Raw genomic sequence first — 14,290 nt, forward strand, 5'->3', positions numbered from 1 at the left:
TGGGGGGGGGCAAAGCAAATGTCTCTCCGCAAGTGGCAGGCAAGCATGCTCGCACAAATGGAGCACGTGCTCCCTCGTGCAAATGGAGATGGTGCTCGCTTGTGCAAATGGAGCGTTTGCTCACCCGCCACTTCTGTGGCCCAGTTCCAAAGGGCTCATGGCCCACTTGTAGGCCGCAGCCCGAGGGGCTGGGACTCCTGCTATACATTTAGAAATGTGTGGCAAAGTTAGCTACCCCTTCTCAGTCAAGATATTCAGGAACATAGACACATCTTAAAATTATCAAGGAAAGAAAGTGTATTCCCTAAAGGAGAAGAAACTCTCCTTTTTTTGTAATTGCCAAATCCAGCAATCTCATTACCAATTTATGGAAGAAAAAAAACTAGCAAGAAATTCCAGTCTTTGGAAAGTCTGCAGTGCTTCTTCTAGGTCTCCCAGACCAGCCTCCGATTCCCCTGAAATTTTTCCCTGCCCTGTCATTGACCTCTAGTCCCCTGCAACTGTTTGCCATCTTTCCAATCAAAATAAAATAAAAGACACCCTATCCGCAGGCTTAAAACAATTGGGGGTTTGTTTATTTTAAAAGTGATTACCATTGATGCAATGCTACCAACGCCTACTCAGATGTAAGCTTGTTATATGGACCATGAAACAAGGTGCCATATCCAAGATGGTGTTTCTAGGATAGAAGGTAATTCCATTTATGCAGGAGGCTTTCTGGATTCACAACAGCATGTCATAAAAACTGGAAGCAGGCTTATTGAATCACAATGTAAATGCAGAACCTGTTTCATTCTGTACTTAGATTGTTCAATTTACTGTTAATTGCCTGAAACAGGAAGGGTCCAAATTAAACAACTTTTGAGCCTCAACCTGCAGGATAGCAGTTACTTCTAGTGCCTGCCACTTCTGTTCCAATCTTAGGAAGATAGAGAAGTGCTGGAAAAACTAGTTTCGTATTTTGTTCCAATATCTGATCAGAAAGACATCTCTCTCTTTTACCCTGTCAATCATAAACAGGCACACACATAAACATGCAAAACACATTCTGTAGGTGCAAGCATCAGAGAAGAAAGGAAAGACTAACAAGGTCAAGATACTGACTGTAAATAAGTCATCCTCCAGCAAAATATGCATCTAATAAGCATCTGGTTATACAAGACTATCGCAGGTGGACTTTCAAATAGAACATTTCCATCTTAAGAATGCTCTACAGATTGTTGAAAGAAGATGAAGTAATAGAAAATAAAAAGAGCAGAATGTTTGTGTATCCGTTGTATCCACTGTGGTGCAAAAAGGGCTACCAAATTTCAAAATAATGTAACTATAGCTACTTCTGAATTTGCATCAGGCATTGAAAAGCAAGCGTGTAAGAAAGAGGTTTGTACTGCGGGTGTCATTATGTATGTTGTCATTTTTCTGGGGCCTGTATCAGGAACCTATACTGTCTGTGTATGCATGTCTAAAGAGGATATAAAAAGGCTTCACGCCCGTTAAAATGCATGGCTAAATGATGCTTCTACTTTTAGGAGTTTACTCAGCATCCCCACGTGTTCCTTGATCAACTTCTTTCCTTCCTTTCAAGTTCAAAGTGCTGAATAGCCCCACTACACACACCTTGAATTTGGTTAGTTGTCGTGACTATGCAGAATTTGTGATTATGCAAATTGTCACAACTATGCAGAATTCCATTGGTCTTTGTCAGTAATTTATAACAGGGCTTTTCAACCTTTTCACCCGCTGTACCACTTTTAGGATATGGCAACATCCGAGTACAACTTGATGACCCCCCAAAAAACAAAGGAAAAAAGTGATGAAGTATAGGTAGTCCTCGACTTACAACAGTTTGCTTACAATGGCACTGAAAAAAGTGCCCCCCAAGCCACAGCCGAGCAAGACACCTGCCTGCCCACTTGGCGGTGCTCCTCTTCCTGTCCGAGCATTTCTGTTGAGGATTGGCAGCGGGAGTGGGGTGGGGGGCATTTGGTTTTTATTCCCCCCCCCCTCTGCTGGGTGGTTGCAGCAGGTTTTGGTCACTTCACATGACCCTGGGACACTGTGACCATCATAAATATGAATCAGTTGCCAAGCATCTGAATGTAAATCACAAGACCCTGGAGATGCTGCAACATTCCAGCTGATTGGCGCTTCTTCTGGGCTCAGCAGAAGCGCCAGGATCAGTGCTGAGCTCCAGATGGAGCCTGGCGCTGATCCTGGTGCTTCCGCTGAGCCCTGATAGCCCTGCAGCTCCAGCCATCTCTCTCAGGCTTGTGCGGTGCTACCACCGGTTCAGCTCATTCTCCTCCCCCACTATCACTTTTCTAGGATGGCCCCGTACCACCTGCCAGGTGCCAATGTACCACAGGTGGTACCCGTACCTCTGTTTGAAAAGCCCTGATTTATAACATAGTTGTCCTACAATTAAAATATTTAATTACACTGTTTTGTGGCAATGAAGCAAACAATATAGGTCAGGGGTTGTCACTGCACGTTTTTTTTTAGTTCGTCAGAAAAGTTTGTTTCTAACTGTACATTTTCTCTGCTTTCTGCACCTGTGGTTATAGCTTATCTGGTAACCATAGTGAATCCCATATGACCAGCTATGTTATGGTTTCAGACTGGTTTGTGCGTATGCCTAGAAAAAGTTTCTCACAGTTATTCTTTACTTTCTTTCACTTTGCTGTTATTGTCTGTTATGTTAGGATGTAGTCAGCTAGCTCTCTTTTTATATATATATTTAGTTTTTGTAATTAAAAGGTATTTAGTAAGATTATGCGTCGTGTTTTATTTCCTTCCTTCATGCACATCATGCATCCTCTGAAGCACGGTCCTTCGCCCTCTACTAAGGTGATTTATACCTTGACATTTGGTAGCAGAGGATGGTTTGATTTATGTTTTTGGAGATGCATGTTTCTGCGGCTGTTATCAGTTAGTTAGTTCTAGCGAGGCAGCGGTGATTAACTGCTGAAACATGTCAGGAAGGAAGCCACGGATGAAAAGAGAGGCTAGGAGCCTGTCTGTGGGGCATCTCCCTTTAACTTTACAAACTCTGATCGCTTCAGCCACACGCCTTGGAGAAGATGCACCTGCTCCTGTCTACGATGCAAGGTCAGTCGTTCTTTTTTCTACTTTTCCAAGCTCCCTGGCAGCTGCCCATGAAAACGTTCACACTCCAGGGGCTCAAGATGAATTTCAAAGGCTTGGAGCGAAACCTAAAGTTCAGCCGAAGAAAATTCCTTCTGCTCCTTCAAGTCCCAAGCGAACTATGCGAGATAGGGCTATGCAAGGCTACTGTGAACAAATTGGGGTTTTTGAAAAGCGTTTGCAGCAGGCAAAGGAATATGTATCAATGATTCAGCAATATGAGAGGAGTTATGAGCAGAAATTGGCCATATTGCCACACCCACAAGAAGAAGCCATATTGCCTCCTTCTTCCCCAAAGCCAAAGTCACGCCCATCATTGAGTGTCATGCCAGACAAATGGGAACCGGAGGCTCCTATGTCACATGATTATGGGCTGTCCCAAAGGACATACAGAGCCACAGTGATGCCTGAAACAAATGTTATAGCACCATCTACTGGTGAAGCTGCATTAAGACATGAATTGGAGCTCTCACTCTCGCAAATGTCCATGCAAATGTCCAGGCATAAAAGAGCCAAGGTTGCCTACAACTGATATAGGTGAACTAGGGGTATCATCACTATCACTATGCTTCAAACAGGCATGTCCTAACTCAGTCTAGAGGCAAAGATGTAGATAATACTGGGATAATCTTTTCATATTATCTTCAAAAACAATACAACTGCTAGGGTGAACAGCAATCAAATCCAAACCTGCCTAGTTCCCATTTTGCTTCGTATCAGATCTTTTCCAATCTTCTCTGAACGGAAGCATGAGAAAGTAGATGCAAAGTCTATTGAAATCTATTTATATACTGCTGGATAAATCAACACCACTAGCCCCATTCTTGGACTTATTTCACATATGGTTCTATGGAGGAAAAATACAGTTTTCTCTCTCTCTGTAAAAGTCTTTTTGTGTCTGTGTATGTGTGTGTGCGTGTGTGTGCATCACCTACATGCAGCACCTCTAAATGACTTATAAAGGAGGCCTGAATTTTTCCACCAAGGCTCGATTATTAGTTATTAATTAGACACAGAATGTCTTCTCAATCTTCCAAAAATGATAAGCAAAAAATGGTTTTTTTATAAACAAAACAAGAAATACATCACATATCTAGTTTTGTTTATATTGTACAGGTATGAATGGATTATTTAACTCAATTTTATTTTTCAGCATGATTTAAAAAAACTTCTCTCAATTGGATCTAATAATAAATGTAGGTAGAATTATAATGTAAACACATTTAATTTTTTTCTTCACAGCGTAACTTTGCTGAACTAGTGATAGCATTTTTAGAAACATTTTTCAGTGCTGCTTTTTCAAATTCCTGCATAATCTTACTGCACAATGACTGAAATGTCAACGATAGTTCCATAATGTTGGGTGATATCTTAACACGCAAAAAGAGGACCTTTGTGTTGTTGTTTTTCCACTTAGTGTGAAATTATCATAAACTAGTATGTAAAGAGAAAGCAAATATACATTTTGGGAGCGATGACAGAAATTTATTTCAATTCAAGGATATCTTTTAACTGAATGTATTTAGTACATGTTTATAGTGTAGATGTTGATACATTTACATAAATGTTGTCATTTTCATTTAAAATTATTAAAACTAAGCAATAAGGATATCTGAAGAGTCAAGTCTCCCCAATGAGAAAAACCTGCCCCACTCATGCCACCAGAACAGGCTTGCAATGGATCCCATCTGCTAAGGAATTCCAGCAGGTGGGTCAAGGAGAAGAGCATTTTCCCCTCTGCCCCACCCCCCATGAAACAGTCTGCCACTGGGAGTGAGAATTGCCCCCTCCCTTTTGGCCTTCTGGAAGGTACTAACATTTGGCTTTGCCAGTTGACTTGAGTTGAATGTGGTTGATGGGATAAGAAGACTTCATTCCTATGCCATCCATCTCTTAGTTTTGGTTTCTATGCAATACCACTATATACAGTGGTACCTCAGTACTCATCGTTAATTGTTTCTGAGAGGCACAATGAGTAGCAAAAATGATGAGTACCAAACAAATTTTTCCCATAAGGAATAAGCGAGTCACAAGGCAGCTGACAGCAACAAGTTCTAGCTTGTGCATTGAGTATCAAACAAATGATGAGCACTGGGACTAAATTTCCATGTCAAAATGGGTTGAATACCAAATTTGATGAGTTTCAAAGCAGTTGAGTACCAAGGCACCACCATAGTTTTCAAAAAAAATAATCTGCACAGATTTAATATGTTTTAATTATTTTTCTATTTGCTTTATAACCTGTAAGATACCCAGAGTCACCTTATACGGGAGATATGCAGATAGATAGATAGATAGATAGATAGATAGATAGATAGATAGATAGATAGATAGATAGATAGATAGATAGACAGACAGACAGACAGACAGACAGACAATTTACTTCTGAGCCATAAATCATATTAGAAATGTGTCTTCTTTTCTTAAAAAGCCATTCTCCACTGAGTTGAGCTTATACAAAATCTTCTCATGTGTCAGTTTTAAATTAGGAAATTAGTGGAAGTTACTGGTGAATCACACAACACTTGGATGACTCTTCACTTCATGACTAATTACTAATGACTTACAGCTGAATATGTTAACTACACCATGAACTGGAGTGATGCAGTGTGATAGCAAATGTTCTCTCTGCATTGTTTTTTTCTGTGACAACCACTTCACAAATATATTTTCACTAATACTGAATCACTGCAGTTGTTAAATTAGTAACATGGTTGTTACGTGAAGATCGCAAAAGATGATCACATGACCTCGGGACATTGTAACCATCATAGGACAATTGCCGAGCATCTGAATTTTGATCAGATGACTGTGGAGATGCTGCAACAGTATGGAAAATTGTCATAAGACACTTTTTTCAGTGCTGTTTTAACTAAACAAACTGTTGCAATTCTAGAACTACCTGTATTCTCAAAATTAATAAAGGACACATTGCTCTTATTTTGGCTTACAAAGTATAATGCATGTCAGCAAAGTGTTCTAGCTTCATAGCATTTTAATCATGGAGAGGCAGGATAATTTGTCCAACTTCTTTTAAATCTCTTCTATTGTCTCTCTTAATTACTTCCATGGAAAGCAGTAGGACATAAATTATTTAGGTCAAGAAACAAAACTGTCTTCCAATAGAAGTATAAACGAAAAAAATAAAAAGAAGGGGAGAAATATAGCAGACCATCTTTCAGATCCTAGTCCCTCCTCCCTCTTTTTTTTTTAACCCAAAATAGATGTTCAAGCACATGATGGCATGGGAACCAGTGTATTCTGCTATACCTGCAGACACCCTGAGTCTGTTCCAGCAAGGCTCCAAAGATAATAAGGAAAGCAATATTATGGGCACAACTCCACTCCTGGTTTGAATATTTAATTGTAATGCTAACATCGCATGTGCAGTATAAAAGAGGCTGCTATCATGCAAAGAAATTATATTATGCAAAGAGAGCCATGGTGGCATAGTGGTTAGGATGCAGTATTACAGGCTAATTCTGTCAACTGCCAGCAGTTCAATTCTGACTGGCTCAAGGTTGACTCAGCCTTCCATCCTTCTGAGGTCAGTAAAATGAGGACCCAGATTGTTGGGGGCAATATGCTGACTCTGTAAACCGCTTAGAGAAGATTGTAAAGCATTGGGAATTGGTATATAAGTCTAAATAACATTGCTCCATCTGTATGTACTAGTACAGAGGATCCCAACCTTTTGGGCACCAGGGACCAGTTACATGGAGAGAAGTTTTTCCATGGACCGGAGGGGGTGTTGTTTTGTGTGCTGCCTGCATCCTGTGGATGGGGCTTTCCGTTTGTGTGGACGGTTGCTGGCATGCTGCGGCCCGGTACTGGTCCACGGACTGGGTTGGGGACCGCTGTACTAGTAGATGCAGTGAATTATAGATAGAGACTGGGAATGATTTCTAAGACCCAACTGTATAATGCAAGTCAAAAAATTACTTCCTTCTTATCTAAATTATAGTGCAGCAAGAAACAAAACCATAAAAAATAAAGCAAGTAAAACTTGATTTTTCATATAAAAAACTATTCAGTTCTAGTTTTCCAAGTAAATTCGGGGATTCAGTTTTCTACATTCTTAAGGTAAGTGTTGCAGCTAGCTTTATTTAGCATAATTTAGAGGTTACACAGAAAGAAAAGAAAAGCAGTCATCATAAGCCCAAGTCTAGGAATTCTATTCTATTACTATTATTATGCAGTATTGCCTGTGATTACCAGTTGGAATTTACATTGAGCTATCCATTGTACCATCCAGCCAATGACCCCAAAATGTACATGCCTTTGATAATTATTTCCATATTAAATAAATATAAGAACATCTGATGAAACAGGCTAAAGATTTATCAAGCCCAACTACTTGTTTCCTACATTTGCAAGTTAGATTCCTGTAGGAAACTCTTTAACAGACCATCTTTCCACAATGGGTAGTGCTGTATTACCCTGACACACCAAACTGCATTTACAACAGCATCATATATGTTTTGTTTTAAAGTAGACTTCAGACTTTTTACATTTTTTTCATTTAAGTTGATATAATTTTAAAAATTACAATGCTTCACGTTTTCAGAACCAAACAACAGTTACATCGAGAAGGTGATCAACAGCTCCACTTACAGTGGAAAGTGCAGTTATTAATCAGTCATACATGGATGAAATAAAGTGTCTTGTCACTGTCCTTTATGACATGTTTGTAGCTTTCCCTTTGTTTTTGGCTTGAGAACTTTGAAAATCTGCTTTTCCTTCATATGTATATCAAATAGATGCTTCAGACACTTCAGAAACATAGTGAATGCTTAATATGTAGAAATGGTGAGTTCTGTGACACATGCCTGAATCTACAGACAGACTTTTATTAGCACCTTTATCAGGCACTGACTTTAAAGGTTGCACATCATAATGGAAATAACGGCTCACACATAGCAGCCATAATAGATTCTTGAGTCACTGGCTTACAGGTTGAGACTCAACTGATTGTAAGACACTTTTACTTGCTTAATCTTTATTACTTTTGGATTAAGAGATGACTAAGATACACATTTCAAATATAGTAGAAGATTTTAAAAAAGAGAAAAGCTTGTCAAATCAAAATGTTCAAATGCAGCCTACATAATTTTTCTAAATGAACCTATGCATACAATTTGGAGTTTTAATAATAATAATAATAATAATAATAATAATAATAATAATAATAATAATAATAATAATAATAATAATAATAATAATAATAATAATAATAATAAGTTGGAAGGGACCTTGGAGGTCATCTAGTCCAACCCCCTGCTCAGGCAGGAAACCTTATACCATTTCAGGCAAATGGCTGTCCAGTCTCTTCTTAAAAACTTCCAGTGTTGGAGCATTCACCACCTCTGGAGGCAGGTTGTTCCACTGGTTAATTGTTCTAACTGTCAGGAAGTTTCTCCTTAGTTCTAGGTTGCTTCTCTCCTTGACTAGTTTCCATCCGTTGCTTCTTGTCCTGCTTTCAGGTGCTTTGGAGAATAGCTTGACTATTGTGGCAGCCCCTGAGATATTGGAAGACTGCTATCATGTCACCCCTCACCCTTCTCTTCATTAAACTACACATACCCAATTCCAGCAACCGTTCCCTATATGTTTTAGCCTCCAGTCCCCCAATCATCTTTGCTGCTCTTCTCTGTACCCTTTCTAGAGTCTCGACAGACTCTTGCTCAAAGGATCAGAAGATAATACTGTCAAAGCCAAACGATAACCAAGTTTGTAGGATTTCTACCAAGATCTCATACTATGGAATGTAATCCTGTGCATGTTTACTCAAAGTCCAATTATCAGAGAATTAGGATGAAAAACACACATGCTTTCTAACAAAAGCAAAGGCTATTTCGTTTCTTCACTGTGTAGCACTCGATCTCTATCCAATTCCAACTGCAATGTTTCCTTACCTTGCCAAAGCTTCCTTTTCCAATTGCTCGAAGAATCTGGAAGTGATCAAAGTTCACTATAAAAACAAAACAAAACAAAATCTGTCATTTCTTCTTATTCCTCTGTCAATGTATTTTATAGAAGAATGGCAATGACATAGGAAACAGCTATTATAGAAAGTTAATTTTTTAAACAATTGTTTCATGCTCCTTATTTAACTAGCTGTGTTTGGCCCTTCTCTCTCTCATGTAATCTCTTATTGCGTATAAACGATGTGGGTTTCCCTGATTTGGTCCTGCCATCCATGCTTTGAAGATAAATGCGCACTGGGGTGAAAAGGAGAAAAAAAATGCTGTGGATGCACAGACTACCTACAGATTTAGAACTATATGATCAGAAACCTTGCATATATACAGTAGGCTGTCTTTCTTCCTTCGCCTTTAATATACATGTAGTGTATCACAAATCTTGTAATGTTCACTGATTAAAATGCTTTGATATCTGCCCACAGTCAAAAGTATTCCTTTCCAGGCACGGGTCTCACGTAGAATCTTATTTAGCAAAATTTAATGCTAAAGAATTCCAGCCATTGAACTATTTGCTACCTAAAACCAATATATCCTAAAAGTAGGTAGGGTACAGACTCGTGTTCTTTTTAACTACCTTCCTATGAACTGCCTAACAAACTGGTAGGCCATTTTGCAAAGGAGTTTAGTGAAAGTCATCTTTGGACAATTGAGATCTGAATCTCTATCAATCTGGAAATGAATCAGTACAGTTTGCATCTTCCTGGAAGAAGACAAGCTAATAGATAAAGGAAAGAAATCATGGGCTAAAAATAGAAAGAGCTACAAGAACCCATTCATCAGTTTTTACCCTGACAATTGCTCCAAATTTAGAAAGATCATTTTAACCAGAAATCATTAAGGGCCCTAAGTCCAAATTATAAGTAAGACTGGGACACCCTGCATTTAAAAGCAGATGTCTTCCTATCATGAAAATAGGAAGGCTGACATCTCTGAAATATAATACACCCCCCACCCCCCAAAAAAAAACAAGGCAGCAGGAGAAGGTTCAGCAAGGGCTATCTGAACTAAGCTGCAAAAATCCGTATGTGCACTGGATGGTGGCAAAAAATTAGTGTTTGTATCCAGTGGTGGGATTCAGCTTGTTCGTACCAGTTCGGCAGAACCGGTGGCTAATTTTTTGTTGTCCAGGCCCAGAATGGACTTCCGGAAGGAGCATCCACACAGAGAACCGGTTGTTCACATATTTGAATCTCATCACTGTCTGTATCCCTTCTACCTTCCATATACTGGTTTTCAAAGGGAAAAAATACCTATCATCAATATTTCAACATCTGTTTTTTGTTTGCAAAGAGGCAACAGTTTTTTATCAAATGCACAGCAGTCTATGTAATTATTATTACTGCTAGGAGGAAATCAACATTTTGAAAACAGGCCACTGGCATCTGTTCTTTTGATTTATGGCTCCATTTGAACTTTTGCTCCTAGCTAATACCAGAGCTATAATGGAAAATAAAGGAGGAAGGAAAATGAGTTTATATATCACTTTAATTATATTTAAAGTGGCCTGGATATGCAGACAAAGCAACTAAAAAAATGATTACTATTAGGATAATGGCCACAATATTTAAAAAGTAATCATAATGAGATGCTATATTATTAATTTATCTAGTTAAATAAAAATCTATACCAACAATATAAAAATAATTTTTCCTTCCAGAATCCTGGTAAATGTTATGAAAATCAATAAAATTAAATTTTCAATTAAACTCTGATTTTAAATGGCAAATACCTTACATCTGGATTAATCAAGATTTTCTGTATACAATATCTGAAATATTTTATATGTAACTCAAACATCATAGTACATTGTCAATGTACTATGATGAGCCATTGTTTATTTCAGTCACAGTACACTGTACAGGTCAAAGACAATCTAGAATCAGTTTTTTATGTCAATGTCCAGAATCTGGGCATTGGGGTCCCCTTCAAATTTCTTGTTTTTATTTATAAGAAATTATATCTATGGTTTATCTTTCATAGCTTGGTACTGTTGGGATCTTCCACTTGAGATGTTAATAAATTTATTAAGTGTAATAAATATATTACAATTCTTGTCGTAATATATTTGCTCAGGATTGGCTTGACCTCATAGATTCCAACAGCTCCTTCACTATTAATATTTCAGAAATCAATGAAGACAGTCCTTTTCTACAGAACCTTCAGAACAGAGAGTGTAAATAAATGGAGACAACTATTTGATATGTAAATAAATGGAGACAACTATTTGATGTATAACTTAATCATTGCCCACGTCCCAGAATTGGATAGTGGACAAGATTAAGATCAATAAACATAAGCCAATATCTGAAACAACATATACAAAGAAAGATGGCTACCCAAAGTATCAGTGACTGACTGTCCACTGAAATTCATTTTGATAACCATGCTATCTGGGAATTCTGGGAATTGGAGTCCACGTATCTTAAAATTGTTAAGGTTGAGAAACAGTGATATAGAGAATACCTGGTCCGCATCCAGCAAAAAGTACTCCAAATTAGGGGAGGGAAACATTGCAGGAAAGGTATGATGTGGCTATTATTTGATGGCTTTATTCTATATCTGAGGGCTTCATAAGATGTAAGTCACTAAAAATTGTTAAATGGGTAACTTAGGATACATATAAATATACTTGTTGTAGCTTGTTCTGACAATTCCTAGTTATTCCCTTCCATTTTTAGCCATTCTTGCCACCCCATGGGTTAGAGGTTTGGGGATGGGAGTGGGTAGAGAAAAAACCCACAGATTAACTAAGGAAACATAAGCAAATCATCTGTCCTTGTTCAGACAACGTAGGTAGCTAAGGTAGCAATCATTAAGACAACATTCAACAATGCTTTAAAATGGTGATCTGCTGCTGTACAGCTTACTTGCTGACTCCTATTCACACAATTGTTAAGGCAAAAGCAAACAGCACAATTCAATTTACCCACAATTGTTTGAAGTGTAAGAATTCAGAATTCCAGCTGATCATTTATATACAAGAATCTATTTTATTTCCCTCTTCTTCATCTTGTTTGATTTTCTCTCACATCTTTTTTCCCTGTGTATGTATGTGTGTGTGCATTCGTTCATTCATTGAGAGGTAAGGTGGGGATTTTTTCCCTATATAAAGATTCACACAATTAATTCTCTGCTAGTAGAGAATGAAGTTATTACTTTGACACTGGACTTGTTATGATGCCTATATATCATTTTAGGAGAAAGTACAAGATAGATATAAGCTCAAAGTGAATAAGGATCAGTAAGGATGGCTGCACACTAGAAAGATAAATATATGCATAAAGGCACATAATAGAGCTACCGACTGAGGACAATAAATCTTAAACTAAATCTCAAGTTAACAAGAAACTTGGCATGGAGATATATAAGAAAATCTTTGCACTTTTAAGAGAAGTTATGGGGGGGATAGAAAATTGGAAATAGATTGTTGAGAAGAGACAAGATTGTTGTGGCAAGAACATTAGAACAATGAATGATGCTAGTTTGAAGAACAGCCTAGAAAGTTCATTTGCTTCTATGTAAACCATTCACTATCTAGCAGATTCTAAACATATTAAAACATAGATCTCAGAATTTTCAGCCAGCATAGCCTTCAGCAGCATCCACAAGGGTTCAAAAAAATCCAGAAAGTGGCTACTATCACATGATCAAAGCTCAATAGGATCAATACTGATAATCTTGGGGACCCCTGCTTTAAAGCAATCTTCCCCAACCTGGTGAGTTGAGGAGTTACTATACTATAGCAAGTCCCCGGGTTAAGAACACCCCAGTTTAAGGACAATCTATGGTTAAGTGTGGAGCCTAATGTAGCAAAATTAGAGCTAAACACCAAAGTTCAAGTTCATTAAACAATACTAATACAACATTATATAGTAATACTGTTTTGGCTTACACAGAAATTCAACTTAAGGACAGACCTTGGGAACAGAACTCATTAAACCAGGGGCTTTCTGTATGCTGAATTGATTCCTCTCTCACTCTCTTATTATTTATAAAAATAATAATACATCTCTACAAAAGATCTGACTGTTCCAAAAGCAAAGTTGCTGGGAACCACACACATTTTTTCTTCCTTCCTTTCTTTCTCTCTTTCCTCTTTCTTTCTCTTTCTCTCTCTCTCTCATACACACTCCCTTCCCTCCCCCTTCTTCCAATGACAAAGAATGTTGTCTTTTAATCATAGCTCAACTGTCTTATTGTTGCGCATGATTTACAACAGCCAAGATATGTGTAAGTATGGCTAGAATTTCATGGCGCACAGTCTTAACAAAATGACAGCTGTTGCCTATTCAAAATGAACCATTTTCACCCACCGGAGTGTCTTCAGTATGACATCATTTTGACAGCAACAATCCATTAAAACACAAAAAGGCATTCAACTTGACAATAATTTGCCTGAAAAAAAGTATTCTGAAAAATACAAATGAAATGGAATGCAGCTGGGTTGCATAATTACACAAACAGAACAGAAACTTGAAATAATGGGGTTACGTATCCAATGGTGTCCATCTCGAATGCAAATAACATCGCTCAACAAAATGGAATCCTGCCTTTCTTCTTCACTGAGCCTTCCTTATTATTTGTTCTAGTAACACAGGGATCATGTGAAGCAGATTTGTAGAACTGCGAGAGGATGTTTTAAGTCAGTATTTCTTAAAATATGGCCCAAGAACTCTCCCAGTAATAAGAAAGAAACAAAATCAAAAGTTTGACAAAATCTAAATTATTTGACAGCCCACATCAGGTAAGAATACAGTATTAAAATCCCATCAATCATAATTTTCAATACACTAAATACTGATAATTACAACCCATACAAACCAACACTCTCTTGGGGTCTTCCATAATTTGTAAAAGTGGCAAGGGGGAAAGAAACAATTTAAGAAATAATTTTTTATACTATTCTATGATGTATTTTGTAGTTCTTTGAAAAACTATACAGGTTACTTCTTTCTATTATTTGAATAGTTTGTTATCTCTTACAGAAAAGAAATGAAATATCCTCAGTGGCTGCTTTTCGGGGTGATAGGCATATCTGGAATTTTAAGGATATCATGGAAAATGCTAACAGAGCTTACTTAGCATTTCACAAAAAGGCTGCAATTTGGGAAAACGTTCTCATAGGAATCCCACTGCTTTTTTGTGTGTGCAGGTAGTCCTTG

The 14,290-nt window shown here is 37.8% G+C and overlaps 1 protein-coding gene across 1 annotated transcript in view; it reads right to left on the reverse strand.

Moving 5' to 3' along the window:
* Nucleotides 1-14,290, reverse strand: part of STK32C (serine/threonine kinase 32C) — a gene marked incomplete at both ends in the record, with an annotated part of 200,185 nt that overhangs the window by 79,482 nt on the left and 106,413 nt on the right. Inside the window, one exon of the mRNA XM_081329303.1 lies at nt 9,060-9,115. Coding sequence (XP_081185429.1) covers nt 9,060-9,115 — 56 coding nt within the window. The remainder of the gene's footprint in view (nt 1-9,059; nt 9,116-14,290) is intronic.

This window comes from Vipera berus, assembly GCF_964194415.1.
Source record: "Vipera berus genome assembly, chromosome: 5".
Lineage (NCBI taxonomy): Eukaryota > Metazoa > Chordata > Lepidosauria > Squamata > Viperidae > Vipera > Vipera berus.